Source organism: Coregonus lavaretus, assembly GCF_964263955.1.
Source record: "Coregonus lavaretus genome assembly, chromosome: 35".
Taxonomy (NCBI): Eukaryota; Metazoa; Chordata; class Actinopteri; order Salmoniformes; family Salmonidae; genus Coregonus; species Coregonus lavaretus.
Window position 1 is genome coordinate 9,160,393 of NC_140022.1, and position 16,620 is coordinate 9,177,012.

General features: G+C 47.0%; 1 protein-coding gene across 1 annotated transcript; it reads right to left on the reverse strand.

The window, feature by feature from the left end:
* Positions 1–3,845: 3,845 nt before the first annotated feature.
* On the reverse strand, positions 3,846–5,100 carry LOC311109647 (gap junction beta-2 protein-like; the record flags this gene model as incomplete). Its single annotated transcript, XM_084152600.1, has 2 exons — positions 3,846–4,188; positions 4,616–5,100. 2 exons carry the CDS (start codon positions 5,098–5,100, stop codon positions 3,846–3,848), a joined length of 828 nt encoding a protein of 275 aa, XP_084008726.1.
* Between the last annotated feature and the right edge of the window lie 11,520 nt (positions 5,101–16,620).

A 16,620-nucleotide genomic window follows, 5' to 3' on the forward strand; every position in this document is an offset into this window, starting at 1 on the left:
GCTTCACACGATTTCTAGCCTGGGGAGAGAGAGCACAGCCTGGGATGAGTAGCAACTGGGTGAGGCCTGGGTGGGGAGAGGCTGGGGGGGAATGGCTGGGGGAGAGAGGTGGGGAGAGGCTGGGGGAGAGGCTGGGGGAGAGGGGAGAGGCTGGAGGAGAGGCAGGAGAGAGGTCGGGTGAAGCTGGAGAGAGGTGCAGATAGAGAGGTGGGGGAAAGCTGGAAAGATGGAGATAGGAGGGAGTGACAGAGAGGGAATAGGGCTGCATAGGCACCGACTGGGGATGAGAGGGAGGAGAGAGGTGGGGAGAGAACACACACAGAATGAGGGAGCATAGGCCAGGGAGAGGGGGAGCACAGGCACGGGTGAGTAACAACTGAGAGAGTAAGGAAACAGGAAAGGGAGGAGGGAAATGAGAGAGGGGGACATGAGAAAAGAGGGGAATAAAAACCTTGAATGAAAATGTACAGGTTCAGAAACCAAAACAAACATTGGTGGAGTTGACCTCTGGTTTGAAGCCATAATATTAGAAATCATTACTGTCATATTGTGTACACATAATGTATCCATCCTATGTACTTTCTTCTCCCGACATCACTCTGTGAAGTCACACAATCTCTCAGTCAAAGCCAATGCGTTTGGCACTGAAGTAGGCAGCGGGGTTGCATTTAGGAGGCGGCATGATTCCCTGTTCTACATAAAGGAGACATATCTGTTCTAATATATTTCTATCTGAAGGTTCTGTAATGTGGCATCCCACAGCCCAGAAAATCTGTGGAGACCACCGAACAACACTTGTCTCCCTCGGACACAGGATCGACGCCATCGAGTCAGTCATACGGGACTAACAAGCTGCTTTGATCACTTTCACTCTCGACAGGCCACATACTTCTCTAATACATTCTCTAATCACAGTACTGGAGACTGAGATTAAACGCTCCAATAAAAAATCCTGAGCACCACCATTGTGCTTCTTACAGGCCTACTAGAATCATTAACAACAATTGAAAGGAAAGCTTTTCTCAGTGCTGACATTTTACAGTTCTATCAATTTGAAACCAGCCATAATTGAGAATCCAGTGCCCACGACAACTTCTGAACACATTGCAAAGCAGATGAAAAAAGGACCAGATATCCGATGACCCAAAAAAGCACCCCAAAGCAGTGAAAGACGGTGGACTTACTAAAATGTTGTTGTATTGTCAGTGATAAATCCATCGACTAGTGGTTCAAAAGAAATACAATACCTGGAAGCAAAAACAAATCATATCAGTTATGAATTACATTATAATGTCATTTAAATATGCTTACATTACCCAAATACCCAAATTGACCATTCTCTTGTATGCCTATTGTCCATGCAACTTACGATATAGACACTTCAGAGATAAGTGGAAAACTCTAATCTTGAAGATAAGATGTTTTCGCAATTTATACTGGCTTCTACAAGCCTTCAGGCCACCAATAAAAATGTATCATGTCTTCAATGTCAAAAACCTACATCATCTTCCCCCAAAATGTATATTTCTCTGAAATAGGTGACTTTGGGGTTTCTAATTGGACAGACTACATGGAACCATGAACCCTATGCATGCCACATCAATGATAGACATATTCGTTTTGTTTTGAAAGGCAGATTTAATTGAGGAATGTCGACAATCTATCCATAGGCCTGTCTATGTGTTGCTGGGCAAGCGGGTTACAATGGCTGGCCATCTGTGGCAGTCTGAATGAGTACATAACAGCCTGGGAGGAATGCTGGGATCATCAGAACACAGAACTGCTGATGAGGGGAAATATTTGCCCCGGATCAACTGATATGCATTTACAGAGGGCTCTATCTCACCAATGCATAGATACAACAACAAAAAACTGACCCCAGTGGCATTACTCTACCTGTTACAAACTGCTGTTTGGAAATGAAGTGTTTTTACAAACTTTGAAAAAAAGGGCCTATTTTCCTCATGTTTAAACACAGTCAGGCTGTTACTGTAAAATAATTGATTACTATGATTATCACAGTATCCTAATCTATCGATTGGTGGTGCATTGTTGCTGAATGTAGCTCATATTAGCTGAACTCAAATCACTGGCCTTCTACAGTTCAATATTCATTTCAATAGATGATTCCATGGTCCAGTTATGCCTGGCCTAGCCTGCTCAATAACGGACTGGTATCAAACTGGTGCAATGCCCCTCTATAATGACAGTATGTGTCGAGCTTCACATTATATGTGTTGATCCTTTTGAGGTTTTGATGAAATACCGTCTGTCACCTCTGACAATAGAAAAGCTGCCAGACGCGCATTATGCTCCTTGGCACTGGTTATTGACGGATCAGCGGCATTGTGTTCCAGCAGCCGCACCATTTAACTATTTGACCACACTGACCCAAGCTATTTAAAAATATAAACCTTAGGCAGTGGTAGATATCCTACCAGAATCCCTATTGATACAGTAATTGATTGTAGGCTAAATCAATTCAACATCACTTGCATTGGAATTGGCGAGCGTAAAAGTGGTTACTTGGCGTTCCCAAATAAGCATATGGACAGGGTGGATGGATAGGCTACCCAAGCCTTGGCCACTTGAAGCAATATCCGGTGGTCACTGAAGCTATCCAAATTTTGAAAGGGTTGGAAAATCCTACAGACCTCCCCAGGTAGAAAGATCCCTCCCCTTCCCTCTCATTCTCCAAATCGTCGCAGCTCTGACAGCTTACCAATCTCCTTTGACAGCGGCCGGCCAAAAACTTTTTTCCGGAAGCGTCGAGATCTGCGTTCTCTTCTTTTCTCCCGCGGGGTTCGAGGCCAGGCGTGCGCGAGAGAAAGAGAGCGAACAAGAGCGAGAGAGAGAGAGACAGCGCGAGGGTGAGAAAAGCGAGGCTAGTCTAAGGGCGCGTGTGGAACCTGGAGATGGGGTCCCGCAAAGCGCAGCGGCTGCGTCCCGTGCCCAGCCATCGCTACTGTCACATTGTGTGACCATCCATGAGTGCACGCGTGGGGGAGGGGGGGGGGGGGGTGTCGCCCACCCGTCAACCCCCCGTCACCTCCCACCCCACCCTGCCACCCTGCTCTTCCGAAATTCCACACCGGGACTCCAAAACTGTACATGGCGTCTCCGCGCCCAGGGGGGAAATTATGGCCTTGACTATGTTGGAGAACCGTAGGCCTAAATGCATATAGATGAGTTATCTGAACATCTTCTTTGTGCACTTTATATATTTTTTGTAGTACTCTATTTTACATTTGTGCTATCTGAAAATCTCATGATTAAGTGCTGGGATGTGCTTCCTCAGGCCCACTAACACAACCACATGATTGACAATCATTATCTGAACACCCACCATCACCCATATTGTGAAATGCAGCTTTGCTCAAATGTGTCTCAATGATCACACAGTATATAAAATATAGAATCATTTTATTTCAGGAGTTTTTAAAACACACACATCCTCTGTAGGTCATTGCATAAGCATTTACTCATAGTACTCTACTGTGATTCTGCGAATTCCATTGTCAGTATATTTACAATGTTATCTCTTCATTACCAACATCACAATTCCATAGGAGCTATACAAACTGTATGTCTGTCTGTCTGTCTGTCTGTTTGTAGGCCCATGTCTTTGCCTGTGAGGGGTCAGTGGGCGTGTGTGAATATTGGCCACTAGATGGCGTAGTTACTCCAGTGACTGAAGCAGGGAAGGAGAGCTTCTGTGCATGTCTGGAGTGGACTACACAGTATTTACACATATTTGTGATTCGGTGTGTGTGTGTACTATAGGCTACTTATGTTTTGCATGTCTGTGTGTGTATATGTACACTATGTCTATAGCTCCCCCGTCCTCACACCGCCTTGCTGCAGGTGGACCCAGACGAAGAGGACGGCAACAACTTCTCATTCTTGTCTTTGGAGGATGTTGAGGAACAGTTTGCACCCTTCCCTTTCTGTTTCCCCCCTCTGCGTCGTGACGACAGGCACCGAGCGATGGCCTTGGCGACCAGGTAGGCCAGTTCGGCCATGTTGAGTGCCATACAGACGCAGGAGGAGGTGGCCATGAAGACGGTGAAGATGGTTTTTTCTGTGGGGCGGGAGACAAAGCAGTCCACCAGGTTGGGACAGGGCCACTGGTCACACTGGACCAGCCTGGGCATCTGGAAGCCGTCGTACAACACGTATAGCGCATACCTGGAGAACGAAGGTGAAGATAAATGCAACAGCAGGAAAATAATCCTGCAGCAACAGGAAATGTGAATTATTATGCAGATTATTATTAAGGACATTTTTGTAGGGGTTGATATATTTTTCATTAGGGCAAATCAAGTCTGACATTTCAAAGTGGAACTTTCAAACTTCAGAAGCCTTTTTAAACCTCAAATACACGACACATTTTACATTTCCTGCATTGCGTGAACATTCTCCTGCAACAGGGTGATATAATTAAGATCCTACATCTGTACATGGTGATGTCATGAATCTTGAGGAAGTGTATCTACATCTTATTCTTAAGCGTTTGTATGTAATGGAGATGGTTCATTGAGCTACACTCAAGTAACCTGTCTGCCTGAAATAAAGACTTGTTAGGCTTTGCTCAGTGGGCTAACACAGTACGTACATGAAGCCTCCCTCGAACAGCAGGCGGAAGACCAGACTACAGGCGTATGTCCACCACAGTGGCCCGGCGATCGGCAGCCTCCGCCTCCTTAGGCTCTCTAGCTCCGCCTCCTGGGCTGCCTGGGCCTTGTCGCTGCGGCAACGCCCCCCGACTGAACCCTGCTGCAGGACCTGCCGTTTGTCGCCGTGATTACGGTAGGCCACGTACATGGCGACGAGGAGAGCGGGCGTGGAGACGAAGACAAGCTGCAGGCACCAGAGCCGGATGTGGGACACGGGGAAGAAGTGGTCATAGCAGACGTTCTCGCAGCCCGGCTGCAGGGTGTTGCAGACAAAGTCACTCTGTTCGTCCCCCCAGACGCTCTCGGCCGCCAGGACCAGCACGGTGACCCGGAAGATGAAGAGGACAGACAGCCACACCTTCCCCAGGCTGGTGGAGTGGCGGTTCACACCAGCCAGCTGGGTGTACAGGGTCCCCCAGGTCATCTCTCCTGCTCCTCTGGCCCAGAACACACACCTCTACCCTGGGGAGAGACCAGAGGAGAGAGGGGGTGAGGGCTGGATCAAAGAAGGAAGAGTTGGAGGGAAGAGAGAGGAAGGAGGAGATAGGAGAACATTAGGTACAGGGTCCCCCAGCTCATCGATCCTCTGCTGCCCAGGAACAATCCACTCTACTGGGGAGAGAGGAGAGGAGAAAGGGGGTGAAAGTTGAGGTAAAAAAATTAAATAGAGAGGGAGGAGAAAAAGAATGAGATGAGAAGAGGAAGTATAGAGATGAGAGGAGGAGGAGAGAGAGAGAGAGAGAGAGAGAGAGAGCACTGAATACAGTTGCTTGGCTAGAGCAGTGCCAATATTGTAATGAACTATTGATCCATCCCACACTTCTACTGTGCTACACTCTTAGAAAAAAAACAGGGTTCTTTGGCTATCCTCGTAGGAGAACCCTTTTTGGTTTCAGGTCGAACCCTTTTGGGTTCCATGTAGAACTCTGGGGTTCTTCATGGAACCCAAAAGGGTTCTATCTGGAACCAAAAGGGTTCTACCTAGTACCAAAAAGGGTTCTACAAAGGGTTCTCCTGTTGGGACAGCCGAAGAACCCTTTTAGGTTCTAGATAGCAAATGTTTTCCCCTAAGAGTGTACAGCTGCGCTACACAGCCATGCTTAGTTTTTATAACTGCATTATGACTACAAGTTACATTCACCTCTCGAAGACACCCAATAGTCACATCAATGGGCTTTACATGTTATAATAATACAATATCAATATGGCTGAAGTTGAAGTGTTATTTTTTTATTCACTTCATAAGTTGTTTTTAAAGTGACTTTGAGATTCAATGTGTAATGAAAAGCGCTATATAAAATAAATCTATTATTATTATGATTATGATTATGATTATAATAAGTAAAGTCAATACATCATGCACGATGAAATTATTATTTTCAACTCCACAATACTTCCATCATGTAATAACAAAAATACTTTTTACATAACGTCTCCAAATTGTTTTTAATTTTCCATCTAATTAAATAAATAGAGAAAAATAAGTCACTTAGCTGAAAGAGAACAGAAAAACACACCAACCTGTCTTCCTCACCTTTTCTCCTGTGTTTCAGGGAACCTCCATGAAGTTCTTCTACTTGGTTCACTCTGCCATGGTCAGATCAAACAGAGTTCCAGGGAGAGACAGTCTAGGGTGAGACGCAGACCATTGATTTACGGCTGAATTGAACTGATGTGCTCTGAGCACTCGCAGAGACGCACCTGAACTTGTGGATTCACCTACGTGACATCAGTTTCGGGGCGGAGCTGAAATCTGGAGCGACAACAAGTTCAAGTGCAGTTTGAGTGAGTCTTGAGCTGATGTTCCTATGTATAAGAAACACAAAAGCCATAGATGTTGGCTGATGTGCATCTTTCTCTGCTTGACTCAAATATATTTATGTGTGTGTCTCTGTGTGTGTACTGACTGAGAGAGGAGGAGTTCATTCAGTCAGTCAATCAAAAGAGGTTTTGTTTTCTTGTGGTTCTAACCAAACAGCAAATCCCACATTGGGTGATTACACCGTTTTTGGTGTATGCATGCACAAACCAGGTCTTGATGTCTTTACACTCAAAGGTAGTCAAAATGTTGACCTCAGGGTATATTTTACACACTATGAATTTTTGCCAAATCTAGACTTAAACACTCCACAAAAACACATTGAACCCTACCCCACCACAACCCCATCCCACCCACATCCAGGTGCTTGCAAGATCCAGTTTGTTCATGTACCTTGGTTGAACTGCACTGTAGCAGTATACAGTAGTCCACCCAAACACTCCCCTTCTGTCTGAGTGGCTCAGTGGACGAAGTGAAACACTTTCCTTTCTATTCATCTCTCTGTCCCCCCTTTTATCCCTCACTACCAAACTGCTCCCACCAGATTGGGTTTCCCTAATCGACCCCATCCTGCCCCACCAGGATAACAGCAGGGCACAGTGAGGACACACACACACACACACACACACACACACACATGGTTGTCTCCTATTTCTTGGAGATTGGGAGCGGATGCTCAATGGTAGATTGGGGGTGGACCGAGCAGAGTGGCTGAAGGGTGGGCACTGGGCACAAACCCTGGTGAGGGCAGAGGAAGGAGGGGGTACAGGGCTGGGTAGAGCTGAGGTGGGGTGGGTAGTGGGTACAGGCATGGCTTTGTGTGGCTCCTTTTGGCGACAACAACAGTTCTGTTTACCAACGAGGTGAGGTGACAGTGGGGTTTGGTGCTGCATGACAAGAGACGATGATAACTGGTAATGTCCTCCTCAGCCAGATGTGATGTGCTCATCTGAGAAAAGTTTGTATTGTATTGAGACTGTGAGTGTGTATCGTATTGAGACTGTGAGTGTGTATCGTATTGAGACTGTGAGTGTGTATTGTATTGAGACTGTGAGTGTGTATCGTATTGAGACTGTGAGTGTGTATCGTATTGAGACTGTGAGTGTGTATCGTATTGAGACTGTGAGTGTGTATCGTATTGAGACTGTGAGTGTGTATCGTATTGAGACTGTGAGTGTGTATTGTATTGAGACTGTGAGTGTGTATTGTATTGAGACTGTGAGTGTGTATCGTATTGAGACTGTGAGTGTGTATCGTATTGAGACTGTGAGTGTGTGTGTACATGTAACAAGGCCTGCATAACTGTCTAATTTTGTAACTTCGTCAGATCAGTTAGACCCTGTGGAGATGGCTATCTACATTTCTATGGCATGTTTTTGTGTAACAGGCGGATTAATGTGCATATTCATTTTCTCACACTTCTCCACACTTGGCATGAGTCCCATTCCGATCTCATTAAAGATCAACCTCTAGCCATTTGCAAATACATAGACACACATGTTGGAGTGTAGGACTCGTCACCTCAGCACGATTCTCTGCTTCATTTATCCCATTCATATGATCACTCCAAATCTGGTTTACCCTATTGGCAGATTGGAAAGACATCTTCACTAACAATCTTAACACCATCCACCAATTCCACTGTCTAGCATTTGTATATTCACTTCCTGTTGAACGCGGAATGAGGGAGAGCTCGGTTTGTGTTTTGGAATGTTTTGAACGTCTATTGAAACGTTTCTTAGTAGCTAGCTACCTTTTGAGTTTGGATCCCGTGATGCAGTTGGCATCAGTTGCTGGGACTGCTGCTATCTGTCCAGTGATCCTGCCAACCAAGGCTGGGTCTGAGGAGCTGTTTGGCGTAGGCTAGCTCCTATCAAGCTAGCAGGGTTTTCTTGAGGGTTTGAATGCATCCCGCGACGCGGTTAACCATTGTGGCTGGGACCGCGGATTGTTCCGGGCTTGTGGCTGTCTAGATCTGTGCTGTTTGTTGTTGTTTTCAATCTTCCCTGCGACCTATGTTGCTACCATGACAAAGACCAAAGCCGGTGGGAGTACCGTTGAGGACAGTGGTGTCTCTCTATCACAGGTGAAGGATCTTTTAAATGAACAAAAAGAGTTCTACAAGCAATTGTTACAACAACAAGAAAATTGCTTCAAGTGTTTTATCCAAATACTGGTGGAGTCAACTAATAAAAGAATGGACGACCTGACCAGAGAGGCACAGGACCTGAAGAACAGTTTGCAGTTCTCCCAGGGTCAGCTCAGTGAGTTTAAATGGAAGAACGGCAAGATGACAGCAATCTGTTAGTCATTGAGAGAGGACATCAGTTCTGTATGTGAATCCATGATAACAATGACGGAAAAATCAGATTATCTCGAGGGACAATCAAGGCGGAACAACATGGTTGTGGACGGAATTGCAGAATTTCCACATGAGACCTGGACGGAGTCTGAGGACAAAGTGAGGGAAATTATCTTGGGGAAATTGAAGATGGAGAACAGGAAGATTGAGGTGGAGCGCGCTCACAGAACTGGAAAACCCACCACCGACCCAGGTGACAGGCCCAGGCCGATAGTGGTCAAGTCCCTGAGGTTCAAGGTCAAGGTAGCTGTTCTGGAAAGAGCCAAGAACTTGAGAGGAACATATATCTTCCTCAACAAGGACTATCCGGAAGCTGTGCGCCAGAAGAGGAAAGAACTTATCCCAGCCATGAAAGCTGCTAGAGAGCGTGGGCACATTGCTTACATCCGCTATGACAGGCTCATTGTCCACCCTCCCTCCCAGAAGCCTGGAAGGGTTGATAGAGCCAAGCCTATGGGTTCGTAGCTTCAACCCCGCAGCACACACTTACACACACCAACTGATTAACGGACTGCTGAATGTCAATTTTTTTCTCTTGCTTTGTTTGCTCTTTCCATATTATGTCTATCTCTGATAAGCTATCCCATGAAAGGGCTCAAAATAGCCCAAATTAATATATGTAGCCTTAGAAATAAGGTTCATGAAATCAATCACTTGCTAACATCAGATAACATTCATATATTAGCAATTTTTGAGACTCACTTAGATAATTCATTTGATGATACAGCAGTAGCAATACAAGGATATAACATGAATAGAAGAGACAGGAATGCTTATGGGGGAGGTGTTGCTGTATATATTCAGAGCCATATCCCTGTAATGCTTAGAGAAGATCTTATGTCAAGTGTTTTTGAAGTGTTGTGGTTGCAGGTTCACTTGGCACATCTAAAGCCTTTTCTTTTGTGGTGTTGCTATAGGCCACCAAGTGCTAACAGTCAGTATCAAAATAATATGTATGAAATGCTTGATAGTGTATGTGATGTAAACAGAGACGATATACTTTCTTGGGGACCTGAATATTGACTGGGTTTCATGAAGCTGTCTGCTCAAGAGGAAGTTTCTCACTGTAACCAGTGCCTGCAATCTGGTTTAGGTTAATAATCAACCTACCAGGATGTTTACAAACACTACAGGAACAAGATCATCCACATGCATTTTTACTAATCCTGTAGAATTTTGTTCTAAAGCTGTATCCGTACCAATTGGATGCAGTGATCACAATATAGTGGCTATATCCAGGAAAGCCAAAGTTCCAAAACCTGGGTGTCACGATCGTTTACGGATGAGACGGACCAAGGCGCAGCGTGATAAGCGTACATATTTATTAACGTACTGAACACGAACAAAACAACAAACAAACAATACGTGAAGTCCAAGGTAGACTAATAACATACCTATACGGAACAAGATCCCACACAGACTGGTGCCAAACGGCTGCCTAAGTATGGTCCCCAATCAGAGACAATGAGCTACAGCTGCCTCTGATTGGGAACCACCCTGGCCAACATAGATCTACACGATCTAGACACTAACATAGAAAACTTAACATAACAAGGAATATACACACCCTGACTCTACAAATAAACGTCCCCTGAGTCAGGACGTGACAGTACCCCCCCCCCCCCCCCCCCCCAAAGGTGCGGACTCCGACCGCGCCACATAAACATAACAGGGTAGGGACCGGGTGGGCATTCCGCCTCGGATGGTGCGCGTCGCCAGCCCGATCCGGCCTGTTCCTGCCCCTCGCACCAAGCCAGGGACTGGGTCCACCGTCGGCGGATCCGGCTCCGGGCGTGACCACCACTTTCTCTCCATCTCCCAGTTGTGCCCCTGGTCTGGTCTGGCACCGCTGACTGGAGCTGGATCCGACGACGGTGGATCTAACTGTACAGGCTCCGGACTGGAGCCCCTGACCGGAGCTGGACTGGGCACCGGTGGAGCGGATTTCTCTGGCTCCGGAGTGGATCCGCTGACTGGAGTTGGACCGGACCCCGGTGGAGCGGATTGCTCTGGCTCCAGAGTGGAGCAGCTGACCGGTGCCGGACCAGACACCGGTGGAACAGGCACGGGCCGTGCCGGACTGGACACACGCACCACTGGCTTGGTGCGGGGAGCAGGAACGGGCCGGACCGGGCTGACGATGCGCACCACTGGCTTGGTGCGGGGAGCAGGAACGGGCCGACGACGCGCACCACTGGCTTGGTGCGGGGAGCAGGAACGGGCCGGACCGGGCTGGCGACGCGCACCACTGGCTTGGTGCGGGGAGCAGGAACGGGCCGGACCGGGCTGGCGACGCGCACCACTGGCTTGGTGCGGGGAGCAGGAACGGGCCGGACCGGGCTGGCGACGCGCACCACTGGCTTGGTGCGAGGGGCAGGAACAGGCCGGACCGGGCTGGCGACGCGCACCACTGGCTTGGTGCGAGGGGCAGGAACAGGCCGGACCGGGCTGGCGACGCGCACCACTGGCTTGGTGTGAGGGGCAGGAACAGGCCGGACCGGGCTGGCGACGCGCACCACTGGCTTGGTGCGAGGGGCAGGAACAGGCCGGACCGGGCTGGCGACGCGCACCACTGGCTTGGCGCGAGGGACAGGAACAGGCCGGACCGGGCTGGCGACGCGCACCACTGGCTTGGTGCAGGGAGCAGGAACGGGCCGGACCGGGCTGACGACGTGCACCACTGCCTTGGTGCGGGGAGCAGGAACGGGCCGGGCCGGACTGGGAACACGCACCACTGGCTTGGTGCGGGGAGCAGGAACGGGCCGGGCCGGACTGGGAACCCGCACCACTTGCTTGGTGCGGGGAGCAGGAACGGGCTGGACTGTACTGGGAACACACACCACTGGCCTTGTGCGGGAAGCAGGAATGGGTCGGGCCGTACTGGGAACACGTACCACTTATAAACCCCCGCTCCATCTGCTGCCTAACCAGCTCCTCTCGCCGTGCCTTTACACTCTCCTTCTCCCTTATCGCCTCCTGTAGCTCCTCCCTCTGACCAATTAACTCCTGCTCCCTCTGGACCAATAGCCCCCGTAACCTGGTGGCCTCCTCTCCTAGTCTGCAGATTCGCCCTGTCGCTGCCTCCTGCTGCCTCGTCGTCCACGGCGTGTGCCCCCCCCCAAACATTTTCTTGGGGTTGCCTCTCGGGTGTCCGTCGTCGGCACGGTTGGCGCCGTTTCTCCTCTCCTGCCTGGGCATTTACCTTCGCCCATGGCCCTTTCCCCGCGAATATCTCCTCCCATGACCACCATTTGCCCACCTGAGACATCGCTATTCTCTCTTCCTGGGCACGCTGCTTGGTCCTCATTTGGTGGGATATTCTGTCACGATCGTCTACGGATGAGACGGACCAAGACGCAGCGTGATAAGCGTACATATTTATTAACGTACTGAACACGAACAAAACAACAAACAAACGATACGTGAAGTCCAAGGTAGACTAATAACATACCTATACGGAACAAGATCCCACACAGACTGGTGCCAAACGGCTGCCTAAGTATGGTCCTCAATCAGAGACAACGAGCTACAGCTGCCTCTGATTGGGAACCACCCTGGCCAACATAGATCTACATGATCTAGACACTAACATGGAAAACTTAACATAACAAGGAATATACACACCCTGACTCTACAAATAAACGTCCCCTGAGTCAGGGCGTGACACTGGGCTTAAAATAGTGTATAAGAGATCATATAAAAGATTTTGCTGTGACTTTTATGTGGATGATGTTTAAAATATTTGTTGGTCTGATGTGATTAATAAGGACCATCCAGACATGAAATTGCTTCTTCCAGTTATTGATAAACATGCACCTGATAAGAAACTGACTGTTAGAACTGTTAAGGCTCCATGGATTGATGAGGAATTGAAAAACTGTATGGTTGAAAGAGATTGGGTAAATAAGTGGCTAATAAGTCTGGCTGCACATCTGACTGGCTGACTTACTGCAAATTTAGAAATGATGTGACTAAACTCAACAAAAAGAAGAAGAAACTGTATTATGAAGCCAATATCAATGATATAAAGAATAATGGAACAAAAACTTTGGGGTACTTTAAATGAAATTATGGGCAGAAAGACAAATTCAACTCCATCTTTCATCGAATCAGATGGCTTATTCACCAATTATTTTAATGATTATTTATCTGGCAAAGTGGGCGAACTTAGGCAAGAAATGCCAACAACTAACAGTGAGCCATCGTACTCAAGCATAAAAAACGAATAATGAAAGAAAAGCATTGCAAGTTTGAATTTTGTAAAGTTAGTGTGGGAGAGGTGGAAAAAGTATTGTTATCGATCAATAATGACAAACCTCCTGGCATTGTCAACTTAGATGGAAAGCTACTGAGGATGGTAGCTGACTCTATAGCCACTCCTGTCTGTCATATCTTTAATCTGAGCCTAGAGGAAAGTCTTTGTCCTCAGGCCTGGAGGGAAGCCAAAGTCATTCCGCTACCCAAGAGTGGTAAAGCATGTTTATAGAGAAGGGAACTCAACATGTACTGCACTGACACAAATGCCTGATGATTGGTTAAGAGAAATTGATAATAATACGATTGTGGGAGCTGTACTGTTAGATTTCAGTGCAGCCTTTGACATTATTGACCATAACCTGTTGTTGAGAAAACATATGTGTTATGACTTTTCAACCTCGGACATATTGTGGATTCAGAGCTATCTATCTAATAGAACTCAGAGGGTTTTCTTTAATGGAAGCTTCTCTAATGTCAAACAGGGCAGCTCTCTAGGCCCTCTACTCTTTTCTATTTTGACCAATAACCGGCCACTGGCATTAAACAAAGCATGTGTGTCCATGTATGCTGATGTTTCAACCATATACGCATCCGCAACCACAGCTAATGGAGTCACTGAAGCCCTTAACAAAGAGCTGCAGTCTGTTTTGGAGTGGGTGGCCAGGAATAAACTGGTCCTGATCATCTCTAAAACTAAGAGCAGACTAACTAAGTTCTAGACCTCAGCTGAATCTGGTAATGAATGGTGTGGCTGTTGAACAAGTTGAGGAGACTAAATTACTTGGTGTTACGTTAGATTGATGTAGTTCTGTCCTTTAGTTATTCTTGTCTATTAATGTTCTGTATTATGTCATGTTTCATGTTTTGTGTGGACCCCAGGAAGAGTAGCTGCTGCTTTCGCAACAGCTAATGGGGATCCTAATAAAATACCAAATACCAAAGATGTTGAGGCAGTGAGGTATGCTCATTATAACCAAAGGTCTCATCTATGTCGTGTCACTCCCATCTCTGCCCCCCCCCCCCCAACCCCCACCCCATTACAGTACCTGTCTTCAGGTGAGCAGAGAGATTTGGCATTTTAGCCATAATACCCTATCTACTGCTGCTCCATATACAGCAATCAGACACTCACAGCCCAGAGAAAGCCTAAATGAACAGTGACTCGCACACACACATACATGCACACACGTCCAGCACCCGGGCAGCACACACTAAAATGACCAAATTACCTTCCAAATCAGTCTACAGTATACCCTTTCAAAGAGACTGTGAAGTGTCTACCTCCGCTCTCCATCCCCACTTTTCACATCAGTCAGTCACCATGTTACCAGATTCAGGTACAGTAGCTACAGTAAATGTCTCTGTTCTCCCTGAGGCAGAACCAACACCAGCAGGGTTACAAGGCCCCATTGTGTCCATCTAAAGAGAGGAGTTAATACATTAGAACTAAACACATAGAGGACGGAGGGATTCGGGGGGAATGAGAGAAAATGGAGAGAGGAAACAATCCCTTTTTAGAGAGGAGATGGAGGGGTAGCCATTGATCGTAATCCGGTTATTACGAAAATAACAGCATCACTTATTTCAGATGCATATCAATGAATGGATATCAGTGTCTCGGGAGGGCTCTAAAACACACTGTTGTGGAAGAGGGAGACAGAGAGAGCGAGAGAGAGAGAGAGAGGAGTGGAGCGAGAGAAAGAGAAAGAGAGAGAGAAAGCGAGAGAGGGAGAAGAAAATAAGAAAGAAGAAAGAAGAGAGAGACAGAGAGAGAGAGAGAGAGAGAGAGAGAGAGAGAGAGAGAGAGAGAGAGAGAGAGAGAGAGAGAGAGAGAGAGTGGCGGATAGATTCTTTCAAGTGGATCCATGAGAATTCTGGTGTGGGGCTGAGAGGGGTAAAATGGATGTGATTGTTAGTGAGAGTAGACCCTGGTCATCCAGCCAGCAGCAGAACAGAGGAAGCCAGTGTGAGGGCTCTCTCAGCGGGAAGGATAGACAGTGGGAGAGAGAGGCTCTAGCTGCATGTGACCAAACAGCAGGTCTCGGCCGTGTAGGTGGACAATTACCACTGATCCCAGCCAAGTTAGTTGTGATAGATGAGGGTGGAACGTGCTCGACTCTAGTTTCTTCAATACACAGAAGTTTGAATACTGATAAACTGTATCAAAGAGTAATCTCACAGTTGTCTTTAGTTGTGTTATAAGGCCAGAAGTCACCTGATGGATTTGGGTTGACTCATTTCATTTCAAGGCAAAACAAGTTTGATATACAGCTGTATTGTGTAACTCCTGATGAGGGAGGTTTGGGCTGATCTGAGAACAGGGGTCAGAGGTGATTTACGACTGGACGGTCCCACTCCTGCTGGCATGCCACACACACAAGCATGCACATGTGCACCCTTGCCCGAGCGCACGCACACAAAGGTCCAGGCCAGAGGCTCAGACAATGGGGCTTGCAATGCAGACCCAACTGCAAAAGCGGAGGTGAGCCCATCATGTACATACAGTACATTTACACACTCACAGAGTCAGTACAGTATGTGTAGATAAGCAGAGGCATACGTAGACACGAACACAACTACAAACACACACACCCATACATAGAAAAAATGATCAGCATTGATAGATAGCCTACACGTGCACTACATTGCCCACTCTCTCTGGTATGCTTTGTGGACTACTGTATATTGACATGCACTGTCCACACTCCTGCAGACAAATCAATTAATGCATTATGTCAGATTTGAGCCACACCTCAATCTCTAGAAAATTATTATGTCTTAACACAAATGATGAAGTTTCAATAGTGACTTCTTCTTCACCTCTCCTTTCCTTTATCTGCATTAACATGAACTGGGAAGTGAAAGAATATTCTCAGTAGACATCCACTTACAGTAACTGAACCTTATTGAGGAGAGGAGATTTAGACTATGGAGATGCACCCCTGTCCCATAAGAATGGGGTCCCTGCTATCTGGGATCCCTGGGACGTCCCTACCCCATTGAGGTTGACATTTAAAATGGTTAAGGGTTCAGGTTACGGTTAGATATGGGTTATGGTTATGGTTAGGATAAGGGTAGGGGTTAAGGTTAGGGTAGGGACCCGTGTATCTCAGTTGGTAGAGCGTGGCACTTGCAACACCAGGGTTGTGGGTTCGATTCCCACGGGGGACCAGTATGAAAATGTATGCACTCACTAACTGTAAATCGCTCTGGATGAGAGCGTCTGCTAAAATTACTCAAATGTAAATGGACCTCCCAAGGATTCCGGCTAGCACTGACCATAAGAATGGCTATAATTGTCTACCGCCACCTGTTGGGAGAAAACTAGAAATACAATCATTCACTTGAGAACTATCTTTAATGGGACTGGAGAGATCAGATGTTTATCAAAAGTGGTTGTAAAATTAACCTAACTGCAATCTATTCGTATATGTTTTTTATACGGCAATCGTTAAAGTTTTGTAAAGTTTTTGGGCACCTTTCCTACGTCATCATGCTGCGAAGGC